Here is a 17882-nt window from a genome sequence, read left to right on the forward strand (position 1 = left end):
ATCATCCACAGTAAGATGCCAAATGGCTAACAATTTGGTTTGTTGCCGTCTTCACACATCAAATCACTGAAGGAACAAAGTAATTGCAGATGTCACAGCGAGAAAAACAGCTGACATGCAGGAAGAGATAATGGCAAGACAAAAAATAATAATAACACACCAGTTACTGGTCCTTTGATATGTTTTAATGCCAATCTGTATCACTTGAAGGATAGTATTTGTAAAACAATGCAATATTCTCATGATGAACCAGGCACAACAGATCCAACTTGTGAACATTTTCAGAATGTTGTTTAGTTTTCTGTTTTAGTCAATAATCACCATGTTCACTAAAGGTATGGAATGTCCCAGTCTTCACTCACATTGTGAAAAGGCCATTATAAAGGACACACATCTGCTTTCTTCATTACCATGAGCTGTCACTAGCTGTGTTTGCAAGTTCCTGAACCTCATATCAATGACAGTGTGAAAAAAATGAAAACTTACTTGCTTGATTTCAGTCCTGTCCCCGTTAAAGTCATTTGTGTCAGTACGGACACAAATGGCGCAGAAATGCAAGACCCATTGCAGCAAAAAAAAAAAGACTGGCTACTTGCTAACCTATCTCTCTGTCCATCTGCCCAGTCATTTAAGCTGGCTCCAACGTGAGCATGGACCATCTGCAGCTCTCCTCCAAAGCTGCTTTTATTGCACCTGGACATTCTGAGTATCTACAGCGCCAGCTTACACTTCTCAGATGGTCATGGATTGGGATGAAAAGGACAACTATTGGCTTCAAATTTAAAATGGCCTAACGTAGCATGGAGATACAATGAGAATCATTCAGGTCATACTCTCCCTTCCCCCATGGCCAAAGCAACAGACCTCCCAGAAGCTCACCACTCTATTTTAATGCCATCACAGATAAATAGACATGGCAACATTTGATGGTGCTCACACAGGAAATTAACCTGCGAGCAGAAATAAAACACTTGCTTGTTATTTTTTTAAAACGTTTGCATCATGTAGTTTCAGAATAATCCAGCTTAATGACGAGTTTCTGATTATCGAAGTCCTGAGCATCACTTTCTTACAGCAGAAACTCACAGGTAGACAGACCTACCAAATACTGCTTTGTCTACAGTGTAGTAACCACACACTAAGATCACCTTTAGGCTATGGAAGTAATGGTGAAAAGAAGCTGAGAGTTTGCTTTACATTTTCAGGGGGAAAATAATTCCTTGCCAAGTACTAGATATAACAGACAGTGGCATAGCTAAGGAAGCGCAGGGGGTGGCAACTGCACAGGGCAACAAGTTTTAGGGGGACAACAAGCTGAGCTAAGTGGTTAAAATTGTGAAAACCTTGATATGTATGAATAATACCATCAAGTTGTATATCACTGGAAAGGTAATTTAATGCTGAATGCAATGAAGCAAACTGTGCTGGAATAACTGTCAAAAATTATGGCCAATGAACCAGAAACATTTTATTTTTTTATTTACTTAATAAACTACATTTGATTTTGTCATGGAGGACAGGCTACCAAATCATGTTTGGGTAGCATATGCCTTTGCTATGCCACTGCCCTCTTTCCACTTTTGAGAAAAAAAAATTAAAATAAAATCTGGGTGTGACATCACTTCCGGAACTGATGTTACTTCCGGAGCATCATTTTGCTCATGACACCAGGTTACACTTTCATTAGCTACACCACTGATCCCAGACCCCTATACTGGGCTTATCTAGGGTCCATATCAGCATATAGTATACAGTTCCCTTAAATAAATTAGACCCTTGTCTTTACTGAGTATATACAGATCAGGCTTTATTGGCTTGATCATTTTTGCTATTACCACAAATGGGAAACAGTCTTACAGGTAAATTCAACAGAATGTGCTCACTACCCAGCAAGTACCCAACTAAGGGCCCAATCCTATCCAATTTTCCAGTGCTGGTGCAGCCATGCCAATGGGGTGTGTACTAAATCCTGTAGTGTGGAGGTAGTCACAGAGGCCTCCTCAAGGTATGGGAACATTTGTTCCCTTACCTCAGGGTTGCACTGCTGCTGTACTGGTGCTGGAAAGTTGGATAGGATTGGGCTCTAAGCCATTTCTGCTCAACGTTGCATATATGCAATGGGGATCAAATGTGTACACCTGTGGATTGGGCAGAAATGGGTTAACACAAAGGGAAAAGGGACCAAAGCAAAAATGTCCCTGAAGAAAGGAGGGGCTGTGTGAATCAACTTAAAGAATGGGCTCACATCTACACATAATGCGCCTTGAGGAAGTGTAGCTAGAGACGCAAGCCATGATGTGCTACAGTTTATAAAGCTAATGTATTTGATATTTGTTGAATGAATGTAGACTAATTCACCAGGGCAAAGATGCTGCAGCTTGGATAAATTTGAGATGCTAACATTAATGTCCCCGATGCTGATGTCTCAGGCATACTGAATTAGGTTTCGCTCAAGTTCGATTCTGAGACTTCAACATGACACTGTCAACATGACGCTGCCAATAATAATCACTTGGAAAACCTACTTAGTAAAGCTCCTGTTCCTACAGAAAAAACAAAGATGATGTGGTAAGCAAGACAATCAGCTCAGCTCTAGGAATGCTCTGTGAAAGAGTTAAATCTGTGCCACCTATTTTGTCCCTGCTCAGTCAGCTATATATATATATATATAGCTGAATAACCTTCCTCAGGTATAAGGTTCTAGTTACTCTCTTCTGCATCCTTCCACACATTTCTTTAAACATACATATACTGTTAAAATTTAAAACAACAGAGAAATATATGACCTTACATGTGAAGCATTATACATATTCAGTCTCCCCCAGTATTTCCACAGTCTCAGGGACAAATCCTATCCAATTTTGCAGTGCCAGTGCAGCTTTGTCAATGTGTACCACATCCTGTGGTGGGGAGGCAGTCACAGAGGCCTCCTCAAGGTTGGGAACATTTGCTCCCTTACCTCAGGGCTGCATTGTGGCTGCACGGGTGCTGGTAAGCTAGATAGGATTGGCCCTCAGTTATCTGTGGTTCTCACATTCCTGCCCTTCGCATGCATGACACTGTCCTCTTTGTCTCTGTGGCCCAATAGGACCACTTCTTGTTAGTGTTCTTGCTATCCGCCTCCTCTAGCGTTCTTGCTATCTCCATCCTGTTAGGAATACGGTCACAGGAACTGGACAGTGAGAGGAAGCAGATAGTGAGAATGCCAGAGAAACAAAAGTGCTTTGTCCTCTGGCCCACTTCCTGATGGTGTTATCAATGTCTGCCTTTGCTCAATGTCTGTCTCCACCAAGTAGTGCCCCAGAATGCCTTGTGCTGTCATAGATATTACTACTATCCGTGGTTTCGGGTATCCACGGTAGCAGTAGGAACATTCATTGTTGGCAACCTTCAGTCTCAAAAGACTATGGTATCGCGCTCTGAATGGTGGTTCTGGAACAGCGTCTAGTGTGGCTGAAAAGGCCGATTTGACAATCCCTTCCACACCGGGAGCAAGTGCAGTCTGTCCCTGGTCTGTCTCCCTGGCTATGGGCCTTCCTTCTTTGCCTCTTTGACTCAGACTGTTGGCCAAGTGTCTCTTCAAACTGGGAAAGGCCATGCTGCACAGCCTGCCTCCAAGTGGGCCGCTCAGAGGCCAGGGTTTCCCACCTGTTGAGGTCCACTCCTAAGGCCTTCAGATCCCTCTTGCAGATGTCCTTGTATCGCAGCTGTGGTCTACCTGTAGGGCGCTTTCCTTGCACGAGTTCTCCATAGAGGAGATCCTTTGGGATCCGGCCATCATCCATTCTCACAACATGACCGAGCCAACGCAGGCGTCTCTGTTTCAGCAGTGCATACATGCTAGGGAACATGCTAGGGAACATGCTAGGGAACATGCTAATACATGCTAGTAGGAACATATCCACTGTGAATGTAGGGGAAGGGTATTGGTACCATACATTACTTTCATTATTGTGGGAAATTATCATATTTATGACCCTATCCACTGAACATCATGGGAATTTTCTTCCCATATCCTGAAGAAACATGGTTTTGTTCAGTAATTAGCAGCCCTGGGCACATAGCCACAATCCAATACAGACTATCTGAAGACAGAGCCCTACTTTCCACATAAGAATTCTTGCTTGGTGTTCTCCCATGTGTGTGTGTGTTGTTGTTGTTTTTTAAAGAAAAGCACCAAGGGCCCAATCCTATCCAATTTTCCATTGCCAGTGCAGCTGTGCCAATGGGGCATGCACTGCATCCTATGTTGGGGGAACAGTCTTGGAGGCCTCCTCAAGGTATGGGAACATTTGTTCCCTTACCATGGGGCTGCATTGCGGTTGCACCAATGCTGGAAATTTGGATAGGATTGGGCCCTAAAGCAACAGCACCTTACAATTATCTGCCTTGTCTCTAAATGGATATATAAATTTATAGGCATGTAAAGGAATAACCAGAGGCTTTGGATTACACTCTTAAGTAGCATGAAGACTCCATTTAGTTGCCAACCAGTTTGTTTTAACTGTTTCAGCAATCAATTAGCATGCACTTTTGTTCAGAAACATAAAAATGGCAAAACAGCAGACTTGACTTACATCCATTATTAACATTTATAAAGATTTTTTTTTTTTTTGGTGATTTTATAATAATGTAAATTGCCTGGATGTAAATCAAACCATTCACGTGACCAATTCTTTAAGGAATTCAATAAAGAGTTCACCAATGGTGTTACCCTACACCAGAAGTTCCCAAACACTCAGGGAGACTTTGGGAGCCCATAAGTTTTGCATTGGGGGCAGGGGACAGCAATGCAACCGGGAAGACCATGCTACTGTTGGGAAGGGAAAGGTCTTGTATCACTTACCTGGGGGTTGCTATGGCTCTCTGGAAGGTATGAGGAGCCTGCAGCCCCCTCTGCGACCCTCCTGGCAGCTTCAAACTCCTGTTAAAAGGAGGAAAAAACACTTCCAGTTTCACAAAGAAAACAGGAAGTGGGTTTTTATTTTCCTTTTAATAGGCCTTTGAAGCTGACAAGAGGGCTACATAGGGGGTCACAGGCTCCCAAGACCTATGAGAGCCATAGTTACACCCAGATATGTGATAAAGAACCATTCCCTCCCCAGTGGCAGTGCAATCGTCCTGGTCGTGTTACTGCCATCCCTATGACCCCACACCTTAAGGGGACAGCTACAGAACTTCCCTGACTAGAGCAACGTGACGCTTCAGTTTGGGAACCACTGTCCTACACTAACTCAGAAAGGCACATAAAATAGAGACCACTACGTATTTTATTTTTTAAAAATATCTGTATGCTTTTCTAAGAAATGTGGCCAAAGCGGTCCACAGCTATCTCAGTATTAAATAATGGCAATGTTTTTTACTTGCAACTCACCAGATATTTCCTCTAGGCACTGCTTGGCAGTCTTACTGTATGCCAAATCCATTTTTGTAGGACTGGTGCATGAATCAGGAGGTGGAAGAGGGGTACTGTCCGTTTCCAAATGAGTTCTGAAATTAAACAAACAGACCGTAACATCTAGAATAGACACAGCAATGGTAACTATCCGTTCACAGCCTAATGAATGGCATGAATTTCATAAAAAGCCAGATTCTGCAAATTTCACTATCATCTCTTTCCATAAAACAACAGAACACATTTTTAATGATGAGAGACAGGATTATAACTGTATGACACAAAGGAGGAAAGTTGACTACCGAGACAACTTTTTTATTGGATACAACTAGACAAGAAATCTAATACTAAATGTCTATAACACACTTTCCATACAACAACTGGGGAGGGAACAGTCAATCCATCTACTGTGAAAGTGCTTGGAATGATAAATTTCTAAACTTTCTGCCACTTTGGTGCTTCAGCCACATGTTTTCTCATAAAGAAAAGCAACGATAAGTTTCTGTTATTCAACATCATATTGAATTAGGATCTCTGTCATAAGAAAGACTCAAGGAGAGACAGGAGGAGAAGACAGGCAAGCCAGCAATGCAAATACTGGTGTGGCCCCCCCCCTCCCCATGGATGCCTTTTAAACCTGAACTGTGCCCCTTGTTCGTCACAGAGAAGCACCAACTACTTTGGGAGGAGCAGGAGGAGAAAGGAAAATCTGCAAGGTGAAGGGCTGCCAAGGCCACGTCTCTCTACGGGTACCTCTTTGTACCCTCCCCCCCCCATGTCCACAGAAACAACAGCAACCCTATGAAGAGCAGGGGGAGAATGAGAAAAGAAGCAAACAAGAAATTAAAAAAAAATTCTCCACTACAAACTTTTCTGTTGGAATTTGATTTCATGTAAACCACTCTGACAAACTTGTCAGAGTTGAAGCAAATGGGCAACCCATTTCTTTGGAGGCTACAGCCCCACAGTACAGAAACAGCCACTGCTGTATCCCACGGGGCCGGAAGCCAGAGGTCTCCTTGGGGTAAGGAAACATCAGTTCCCTTACCACGTGTTGGGCCCAGGCAGACCCATCAGCTATTTAGCTGGTGCAGAACTAAGGAGACTTGTGTTGGGCTCCGATGCCTGGGAGGATGAATTGGATTTGGCAGCAGCTGCTATCTCCACCACCATCTCAGGCCTAAATCACCCTCCCTCCCTCCAGTTTCTCCCCTCCCCACCTTTCCTCACCATCCCCCATCCCAGAACACCTTCCCACCATCTGGTGGAGAACTTACTACTGTGCGCTCCTGTTGGTCCTCCCCCCAGAGCAGAGGCCAGCACCAAGTGGCGCTGACCTCCCCATTGGCGCCTTTCCCTCCCAGCTGCCACAGCATTTACAATGGTCATTGCCGGGGCAGCCCAGGCTGCCAACAGTGCCCAGTATTGGTTCCCCCTTCAGATAAGCAAGCTGTTTTACTGTGCAGTTTTACTCTGCTGAAACAGAGACGCCTGCGTTGGCTTGGTCATGTTGTGACAATGGATGATGGCCGGATCCCAGAGGATCTCCTCTATGGAGAACTCGTGCAGGGAAAGCACCCTACAGGTAGACCACAGCTGCGATACAAGGACATCTGCAAGAGGGATCTGAAGGCCTTAGGAGTGGACCTCAACAAGTGGGAAACCCTGGCCTCTGAGCGGCCCGCTTGGAGGCAGGCTGTGCAGCATGGCCTTTCCCAGTTTGAAGAGACACTTGGCCAACAGACTGAGGCAAAGAGGCAAAGAAGGAAGGCCCATAGCCAGGGAGACAGACCAGGGACAGACTGCACTTGCTCCCGGTGTGGAAGGGATTGTCACTCCCAAATCGGCCTTTTCAGCCACACTAGGCGCTGTTCCAGAACCACCTTTCAGAGCGAGATACCAGAGTCTTTCGAGACTGAAGATTGCCAACATCATCTTTACTGTGCAATCCTATGAATGTATACTCAGAAGTAAGTTCCATTGGGTTCAATGGGGCTTATTCCCATTTGTATGTATGTATAGAATTTCACCCTTAGTCTCATTCATAAGAACTAGTTTAATCTGCAAATATTAAAAAAAAAGAGAGCAAAGTGCAAGAGTTTATCCTTCAGCTTTTTTCAGTTTCTGAGAATAACAGAGGTCACTCTGGAATGCTTTTCTAAAAGCCTGTCGTTTACAAAATAACCACCTATCAGTTCTTTTGCTATGTTTACTGCTTCCAAATAGCTTATCTAATGGATGTCTTCTAAAGCACATTGAAATGGGCATGGAAGCTCACCTCCAAGCAGAATGCATGATCTTGATTTAAAAAAAAACTTTAAAAATGTTTAAAACAGGATAAACACCATAAACAAAAACTGACATATTGTAATATATAATATGCTTGAAATTTTTTTTTTTTTTAAGTTACTGAGAAATAGAAAAGGCAGACGAGCCACCTCCTCTTATGTTTGGCTGTAGCTTCTGTCATTATTAGTTTGAGTTAAATCAGGATGTGCTAGACGTGACCCAGCTGAGCCTTTGGAGTTTCCATACTGCACAGTTCTAGTGGTTTCTTAGGAGGACCCTTTTTTTAAATTCTTTTTTTCCTCAGCCCCCAACACAGTGTCAGAGAGATGATGTGGCCCTCCTGCCAAAAACTTTGGACACCCCTGCTGTAGAGGGTCTGGAGAAGCCTGCTGTAAAAGCAGATGAAAAAGCCACTTGAGGTTTTGTGACAAAAACGGTTTGATTTTTTACCATAGTTTGGAGACCTGCATAGGAGATTGCAGGCTCCCCAGACTCTTTGGAGAGTCATAGCAACTCCCAGGTAAGTGAAAATAAAACAATTTGTCTCTGGTGGTTGCACGATTGTAGCAATCTTGTTGCCTCAGTCGCTGTCACCCGCCCCTTGAGGGGGGGCAGAGACAGTTTCCTGGCTGGGGCATCATGATGCCCCAGTTTGGGGAACGCTGTCCTATGGGAAGGCAGCCTCTGCTTAGGGCCACATTAGGAATGGTGTTGGAGATCTACGATTAGAATACTAAACATGGATTAAGAACACAGTTTTAAAACAGCAGGTGCCGTTGTAGGGGGACCCAAGTCCCCCTGTGAACTGCGGCAACAAGGTGAGAAGGCTAACTTCCTTCTTGTGATATTGTCCTAATTAAAAATATACACATGGTTGCTATTTATCCTTGGGGGGGGTGGAAACATATAGTATCCATATGGTATTTGCAAGTTTTCCCCCATGGAGCAAATTCCAATTTGGGGAGGGTAATATTAATCAGGAAAATGGTTGGGGGAAGGGGTTCTAAATACTCCCTTCTCCCAGCACTATAGCCTAAAGCAGATTTCTCCCTCGCCCTGCCCCTTATGTGGCTGCTATCAGTTAAAAAAAAAACCTGGCCACTATGTCATGCCTAATACTGCCCATAAGGGAATGGGCATGCTGACATGGTTGTTGGCAACCTTCAGTCTCGAAAGACTCTGAAAGGTGATTCTGGCACAGCGTCTAGTGTGGCTGAAAAGGCCAATCCGGGAGTGACAATCCCTTCCACACCGGGAGCAAGCGCAGTCTGTCCCTGGTCTGTCTCCCTGGCTATGGGCCTTCTTTCTTTGCCTCTTAGCCTCAGACTGTTGGCAAAGTGTCTCTTCAAACTGGGAAAGGCCATGCTGCACAGCCTGCCTCCAAGCTGACATGGAGTGTCAATACAATAGTGACTCACAAGCTCTATGTAGCCAGGGATAGGAAAGCACAGTCAGAGACAAGCCTCTGAGGTAAGCCTCACCCTGATACACTCCTGCAGCCTGACCCCCTACTCTTTCAGGTCCAACATTTGACCACAGATGCAAATGCTGCACAGAGGAAGTGGAGGAGATGGGGCTAAGGGAGGGTGTCCAGCATGACACTGTATGGGGCCCATGGGTGCAACCTACACACTGTGCTCTTCAAATACCTGAAGGGCTGTCATATGCGGTTCTCCACTGCCTCTGAAAGTAGAACTAGATCCAATGGGTACAAACTTCAAGAGATGAGATTCCAATTGGACATCAGGAAAAAATTCCAGAGAGTAAGGGCAGTTCGGCGGTGGAACAGATTGTCAAAGGGGGTAGTGGATTCTCCCTCACTGGAGATCTTCAAGCAGAGGCTTGAGATGCTCTAGGAGGATTTCCTGCTTCAAGCAAGGGGTTGGACAGGAAGACATTTAAGGACCCTTCCAACACTATGACACTATGAACTGTGGCTGCAATCCTACTCAACTTTCCAGTGCTGATTCAGTCGCAATGGAGCCCCAAGGTAAGAGAACAAACATTCCCTTAGCTTGAGGAGGCTACCGTGACTGCCACCCCGCTGGAGGATGCAGCACATGCTCCACTGTGGCAGTGCTAGAAAGTTGGATAGGATTGCGACTTTTGTATAACACTGGATCAGGGCTACATGCTGCGGAGATACCTTGATGAGAGAGGGGAGGGTACAGAAGTTTCTTAAGAGGGGTTGCTTCAGAATCTGTTCTGATTCCACAGAGTGGAGAATCATAGCCTCTGTATTTCTCAGAAATAACATAACACACACACACACAGTTGCTCTATCCAAATCGGAACGCTTGTTTCTACTACAATATCTCCCGTTATTTTATCTTCCTCGCCTGTGTTCTGCAACCAATTAACCCTTATAACTTGACAATTATTCTTGCTAAATGAGGCTGCACTAGTGGTGTGCGGGAGTCAGGCCACCGTACTTCTGTTGTTAAGAAGCCATTATTCTGTGTCTTGGAACAACCTTCCCCATAAATATCAAAAAAGCTCCCTTAACTGCTCTTTGGCATTCCTAAAGCCATTCTGTTAAAATGCTTTATAGGTTTTGACAGGTTTCTCCGCTTCAGCCGCCTTGGATGGGACTATCTGACTGCAGGATTAGGGTAGTATCACAACTAAAGCACTAGGAAATATAAAGTGAACACCAGAATCACCCTTTTATACAACCAAGGCATTTGTAGAAACAAAAAATTAGATATAGAGAGCGAGAGAGAAGTATATATAAGTTGCCCTCTACTCTTTTTCCATTTATATTCCCCCCCCCCCCTTTGCTGGAGGTCAGACCCGAGTCATAATTACTAGATGGACTGCTTCAGCATACTGCTTGATTCAAAATACACCCAGCAAAAGCTGGCTCAAACACTATTTTTGCTAGGAATCTTAGCACTTGCTGTGATTGACAGTGGTTGGCAAGTTGCCACTTTAATTTCACAGCAATGAACGTAAATGACATAAACGGTTCAATCGCTGGTGCTTTCGTGTCTCCGAGTTGCCATTTTTAGGACACAGCAGCTTGCAGCAAGTTTAACAGTATAAATTCAGCATACCAAGTGCAGACCAGTAATTCCAGAAGCAAAGACTCAACCAGAAGATGGAGTGGGAATAACTGAGTGGTCAAAATGAGCAGACTGGATTATTTGTCAAAGCTCAAAACCGTCTCTATGTCCTCTGCTTCTACAGCAGTCATGTGCATGAACAATAAAGGAGCTCACAAAAAAAGGAATCGTATTCTAGATAGGATACTCCACTGACAACAGCACTGAGATGTCTTAAAATGTGTGGGCTGCCAACAGTGTGATGCAGCTAATCAGTGCAAAGGCTGAAGCCACAACCTAATCCTGATCTGGCCCCTTGTAGATGCTCTGGGTTGGGGGGGGGGGCAGAATCCTCACCCTTGGATTCAAAGATATATTTACAGTGCAATCCTATGCATGTTTATTCACAAATAAATACCCCTGAATGCAGTAGGACATTTGTGGCACATCCACAGGACAAAAAGAAAAATGTATCAATTCTCTTCCAATTTATGAGTCTCCTGGTGTGGTTGCCTGCAAGCATTGTAACTTGCCATAGGCTCCAGTTGTGTGGCTATTTTAGACTGAGAATGTTTTCATATGTGAAGCTTAATCCATTTTTGCTGAAATCAGTTTTAAATGCAAATGTAAAACCTCCATCAGTCAGGCTGCTCATTTCAATTACAAATGCATTCTCCTGCTTCTGTTTTGCATTAGCAACTATCACACATAAACAGCATAAGAGAAGCTTGATAGTAATTTCCAGCCTCAAGTATGAAAACAACTGTAGAATCTGGAAGAACTTCCTGAAATCAGGAAGCAGGATTTTCACACCCAGATTACCTCCAGTGGTCTCCCACTCACCCTGCAAACCAAATGATTCAAATTAAAACTGTAATGTGGTTGATTTGTATATTTTGTTCTGGGGGGGGGGGGGGGGATGACCCACAAATCTTGACTGGGGAATTTACAGGTAGAGAGTGAGAAACATATACACAATGTTTCATTGTATATAATGAAACAATGATCATTCCTTAGCAATAATCAGGAATTGATTCTCAGCCTGCTCAAATTTTATGCTCAGGGCTGAGACTCGAGCATAAAATCCAGTATGAAGTAGCAGCCCAAACGGTGAGTTTTTTGATGGGGAAGCCAGATAACACTATGGAAAAACCACCCAGAGGATTGTCACATGACAAGAATAACATGGCAAGGATAAGATAAAGGAAAGCTGTTATAATGTTATAAGTCATAATGAGCAACTTGGAGAAAGGCAAAATGTGACAAACAAAACCCTTTCCATATTCTAAGAGACATGCACAGCGTCCAAGCATCATGAATCTGGACCCAATAAAACAACTTGTAATCTGAGCCCTTTCTCCTACAAAATGCCTCCTCTGTTAAGAAAAACTAGAGAGATGAATGATGTCCTGCAGCTTATTTTGGTGCCTTTGTTTCAGTGGCAGCACAAGTTTGCTGGAGGTTCTTGGGCAAAGTTCTGTACTAGGTCCTCAATGTGCTTCCCACCTGGAAGGACTGCTAGGTCCAGGTGGCATATCAGACACTACCTCTGCCACTGGTACTGAGGGTTCAGGGAACTGTTTGAGCATATCTGCAGGCACTAAGGTACTCTGGGCTTTGTCATTTCAGAGACGAAGAAATAGTGTGCCAATGCCACCTTGTGTGACATGCTCTTTCAACAACAACAACTACTACTAAAACTTTCCTGGACAGAAGCATAACTAGGGTTTGTGTCACCCAGTGTGAGAACTCAACATGATGGACCTCCTCCCATACCAGACCACACAGAATAAATTACAATATCATATACATAGTCTAAATGCAGTGGCATCACTACAGGTTGGTGTCACCCCCACTGATTCATTCATTCACATTTATAACAATACTGGTCACCCAACAAATCAGTAACCAACAAAAAACCAGTGGTCAACTGGATGACACACACACAACTGAATAAGAGTTCTAGTATTAGCTCTGATACATGGAAATGAGAGATGACTCAAGCTAACACCTTACTCGTGTCTTGCTGTGTCATAATAACTTCTCATTGGCTCTGGGAACAATCAGTCTCATTGGTCAGTTTTGAGGCAAGAAAATCCACCTTTTGTTACATAAGGCAGTTGTGTTTTCCTTTTTCTGGTTATTTGGCCATAACTTTTGATAGAATACAGATATTTCAGTGTGGTGTGTTTCATTGCATTCTGCACTGAAGCATGCATCAAATGATATATAACTTAATGGTATTATTAAAAAATACCAAAATTTTCACAATTTTGACCATTAGTGGTGTCAATCCCCCTGAATGCATCTACCAGTGCAGTCTGTACCCCCCAGTGACACCACTGTTCCTGGACATGTGCTCTCTCTCTCTCTCTCTCTCTCTCTCTCTCTCTTTCTCTGGACCAGGAGCTCACTGTTCAGAATGTTGGGTTCTGATTCTGATATGAGTCTTCTTCAAATGTTGCTCCAACCAGAGGTGCAGAGAAGCTAGAGCGGCTTGAGTCAGAGCCCCACCACTTCTGCCAGTGACACAGTGGTGATATCACCAGGCAGGACCACTGTCTCACTTATAACAATGCACTCAGATGGCCTGCGTTCTCCAAAGTTGCTTGCAACTTATAGGAGACCATACCTTTTTCTGCAGCAAAATCTGAGGACATGAAAGAAACACGACAATTTTTTCCCCCACTCCTACTGAGTTCTGTTTGCATAAAAAAGATCAGGCATTTATCTCCAGCTTCCTTCTGTGTTTACTAGAGAGCCTGAAAGAAATTAGGAGTCTTGTGCAGCAATATGGGGAAGATATAAAAGAAAAGCAGACCAGATTCCTACTTTTTCTGCTCTAAATTGCAGCAAGGAGAGAAATCCTTGCCTCTCCTAGAAGAATGCAGCAAGATTTCCCCAATTGTTTTAGTCAGTGTATAAAATTCAGCCTCCTCCCACCCCCCAGAAGCCAGCTCTGTGAAGCAGCTCATCATCCATCATGTTCTTAAGCCCTGGGAGATTTGTTTCTTGAATCAATACCGCCTCTCTTTGCATAGCCAAGGTTTTCTAACTCCAGATTCTTCATTTCCCTGGGCTGGATACCATCCCTGGTTCCCCCTCCTAAACATACGAGGTTGCTTTCTACTGATTCATCTAGTTCTGTATTATGTACTACATTTTATCCCACTCTTCCACTAAGATGCTGATCAGCAAAGACGACACTCTCCTTCTCCCCTGGATTCTCCCAACAACCCTTCGAAGTTGGCTAGGCTTAGTCAGACTGACTGGCCCAAGGTCACATACTGAGTTCTGTGGTTGAAAAAAATAGTTGAAACTAGGTTTTCTCATTCTAAACCCAGTACTCAAACCGCTACACCAGACTAGCTCAGTACTAACAGCAGAGTGCATACACAAGCCCCAGATGTAAAAAGGACAGAAAAATTCTCTCACCCACAGAAAGCCTGAAACCCCCAAAGGCCAACTTAGAAAAGAAGCCCTTACCAGGGCTTCTGAAGGTAGCTCAGAGGAAGACTGGTGAGTCCGTAGTGGGAGGAAGTTCCATAATGAGGTAAGGTTAAGGAAGATCAGCATAAAAGGCCTCTGTCTGAACCCAAAAGGGAACTGCCTGCCTCAATGTCTTACACACCCTTGTGATAGTTTTATTTCTCCTCTCCTGTTGCTGATTCCCCTGGGGGCTGGGGATAAGAATAGGCCCTCAGTTTGGCTGTACTTGTCGTAAGAGGTGACTAAACAGCCACCGGGTAGATGGGACTCGTCAGCCTGGGAAGGCAGCTCATCTGAGAGAAGGAAAACTCTGATCCCAAACCTCCACTGCCTTGTGGCTACATCCAGTTATGGAAAAGGCTTCAGGAGTCAACCTCGAGGAAAAATCCGGAGCCGGAGTCCCTGAGGCAGTTCATGGCTGAACACAATCACGTTCTGGCAACTCCTGCGACGCCGCTGGAACCAGCCGTATTGGCCTCTGCCTTTCCATTGGACCATTTCAGCGACATGGAAAGGGGGGATTTGCTGCATGGGTAACAGTCTATCCTCCATACCTACTTTACCCAGGCTTCGCGCACTGGAGAGAACACTCTGTTCCAGAACCACCATTCAGAGCGTGACACCATAGTCTTCTGAGACTGAAGGATGCCAACAATGGTTGCTGATGCTTTATTATGCTTTTCCTGCTGATGCTTCATTGCTGAACATATTAAGCAAACTGCCTTATACTTTTTGGGTGATTGGGAATATGTGGCTAAAGCGTATGGCCGTGGGCCGCTGGGAGCTGGCATTGGGCTTAGGGTAAGATGCCTGACTGAACAGCCCTCCCCTTCCTACAGGCTCCAGAACACATTGGGGTAATAGAAGTGCACTGAAAGTGGATTAAAGCTTCAGTGGAAACGCAGCCCTGGATAGGCTGAGACTGAGGTATCCAAATTTATTTTGTGATAAATTTATTTTATACTGTATAGTTTTGTCCTGGCCCAGGCCCCCTGGAAACCCAGGCCACAGTGGCATCACTAGGGTTTGTTCCACCTGGTGCAGGAAGCCAGTGCATCACCCCATGACAGACCTCCTCCTATGGAGTGGGTAGGGCAATGCTCCAGGTGGTGAGTGTGGTGATGCACCATTTCCCAGCCCCACTTTTTTTTTTGGGGGGGGGGGACTGTAACATTTGGTAGAATAGAGATATTTAAACATGGTTTGTTTCACTGCGTTCTGCATGAAATTATACATCAAAGGATCTATATAACATGATGATATTATTAAAAAGTACCAAGGTTTTAAAAATTTTGGCCAATAGTGGTGTCACCCCTCCTTGTGCTCATCACCTGGTGTGGTTTGCCTCCCCCTAGCGATGCTGCTGCCAGGCTTCAGGGATTTTGCCCCCCTGTTGTCCTCCTCAGGCCTGGGTATGGCTACTGCAGGGATGTCTGGCTATGGGGCACGGTGAAGGGAACTTCAAATTTATTATTATTATTATTATTTATTATTTTATTAATTTATACCCTGCCTTTTTGCCCAACGGGCACACAAGGCGGCTTACAAACACTTTAAAAAATACAACATTAAAAACAATCATTAAAAACAATTTACAATAATTAGAAAACCTAAAAACAAACAAACCCCGTGGATTTTCATATAAAAAGCAAGAAGCAAGAACGCCAGCCAGCCGGTCAACAATTAAACGCTTTTTGAAATATAAAGGTCTTCAGTCCACGCCGAAACGTTAGCAACGAGGGAACAGTTCTCAGTTCTAAGGGGAGGGTATTCCACAGTTTGGGGGCCACCACCGAGAAGGCCCTCTTCCTGGCTGCCGCCCCTCTCACATCTCTTAGTGGCGGCACAGTCAAAAGGGCCCCCCCCCAGATGATCTAAGAGCACGGGCAGGATTGTAGGGAAGGAGGCGGTCCCTCAAATACCCTGGACCTGAGCTGTAAAGGGCTTTAAAAGTCAAAACTAGCCACCTTGAATTTATCACTGACTGTCACCATCAACCCATCCACAGTGTGTCCAGAGGCATGCCAGAAAGCCATGTACTCCTTAGTGCCATCCCCCCTCTCCCTGTGCAGAGTGGAGCTAAGGAGCGTGATGGATCAGGAAGTGCTTGCTAGGGCATTCCCTATGGCAGTGCAATGGTGGACAGGTCCATGGTTGCAGTAACAACTGAAAAAGACTATAGACATAAACATCCTTAAAAGTGATCTACCATTTAACTTTCCTCCCACCGTGCAAATGCACTTGCTGCCCAGGATGGACCTCTTTGTGTTCCTCCTTTCTGCTTCCTTGCTTGACCTTGCATATGCAGTCCACCATTATTTCCATTCCTCCATACTGCTGATTACTTCAAGCCCTGTGAAACCCTGTGTATGCAAACTGTGTATGCAGTATGAAATTACCACATACCTGAATTCAGCACATTATCTACAAGTTAAATTTTTGCTGAGATGTAGGTTTGTTCTTCCCAAATAAATGCCATGATAATTGGGATGGAGCTTCTTAAAAGGCTTGAAATAAAACCTCAGCTTTGCATGTTTCTGCTTCATGCAAAATATACCTTCAGCATACTTGGGCCTTTTGCTTCTTGCTTGCTTTGCAAGGAGAGAGAGCAAAGTGAGGAGAAAGAAGTGGCTGGGTGGCCTGGCCGAGCAAGCAGGCTGGGGGGCAGAGTATCCTCTGTCAGTTTGCGACCTCCCCCAACTTCCCACTTGAAGCAAGTGCTTTGGGTCAACCTCAAGGCTGAGCCACCCCTGAAACTAAGGGCACAATCAGGAAAGTGTGGTTAGGATTGCAGCCTAAGAGCGCAATCCAGAGCACTCATTGGGATGTCACAAGTCCCTTGCACCAGTCTGGGAGTGTTGCAAATGTGCTGTAAGGCATGCCTGGGATGACTCAGGAATCAAAGAGGCTGGCATCAGGATGCATGCCAGACTCCCTGCACCATATCCCTGCGGAGCCCAGTGTGGGGAAGGAGGGGGGTTGGAGGGCAGAACAGGGGTGTTTTGGGGTGGGAGAGGGAGGCTGGTGGGCGGGACTGGGACTGGCCTCGGCACTTAGGCCGGAACCTAACCCCCATCCCGAGCAGCTCAGCATGACACCAGGCTACTCAGATCTGTGCCAGCGATTCTGCTGACACAGATCCAAGTAGCCCCACTTAGGTGGCTGCTGTGCAGCTTGGAGTAAGGGGAGATAAATCCCCTTAGTCCGAGTTGCATGGGATCCACCTCCTATTCTATGCTGGACACAGCACAGGCCAGCCTGCCTGTTCCAGAAGAAGCACTACACATGGGATCCAATAAGATCTGCGTTGAGTAGTGCAGAGGTAGAACAGTGTGGGGGTGAGGGGGGGTGAGGAGTGTATGGCAACGGGGCAGGGGGTGGGTGGATCAGACCAAGGAGGGGGTGGGATTGGCAGCAGCCATGCATGTCATATCCTATCCCCCCTCCCGGCCCTGATCTGCTAACACAGATTCATATTCCGCTTGGAATTGCACCAATTATTTTATCTAGTAGACCCATTGTGCAGGCCGAGGCTTACCCAGGACAAAGGCACAAATGTTCCCTTACCTTAAGGAGACCTCCAGCCTCCAAACTTCTCTCACAGGATGCCTGTGGTGGCCCAACTGTATCAGTACAGGTGGTGGTGGATAGGCTTGTGCTGTAAG

The 17882-nt window shown here is 45.1% G+C and overlaps 1 protein-coding gene across 2 annotated transcripts in view; it reads right to left on the bottom strand.

The window, feature by feature from the left end:
* The window catches only part of NAV3 (neuron navigator 3), a 305431-nt gene that overhangs the window by 136774 nt on the left and 150775 nt on the right, over positions 1 to 17882 (bottom strand). For both annotated transcript variants that reach the window (XM_066634436.1, XM_066634435.1), the window contains exon 9: positions 5375 to 5490. In XM_066634436.1, the coding sequence (XP_066490533.1) occupies positions 5375 to 5490 (116 nt within the window). The remainder of the gene's footprint in view (positions 1 to 5374; positions 5491 to 17882) is intronic.

This window comes from Tiliqua scincoides, chromosome 7 (assembly GCF_035046505.1).
Source record: "Tiliqua scincoides isolate rTilSci1 chromosome 7, rTilSci1.hap2, whole genome shotgun sequence".
NCBI lineage: Eukaryota > Metazoa > Chordata > Lepidosauria > Squamata > Scincidae > Tiliqua > Tiliqua scincoides.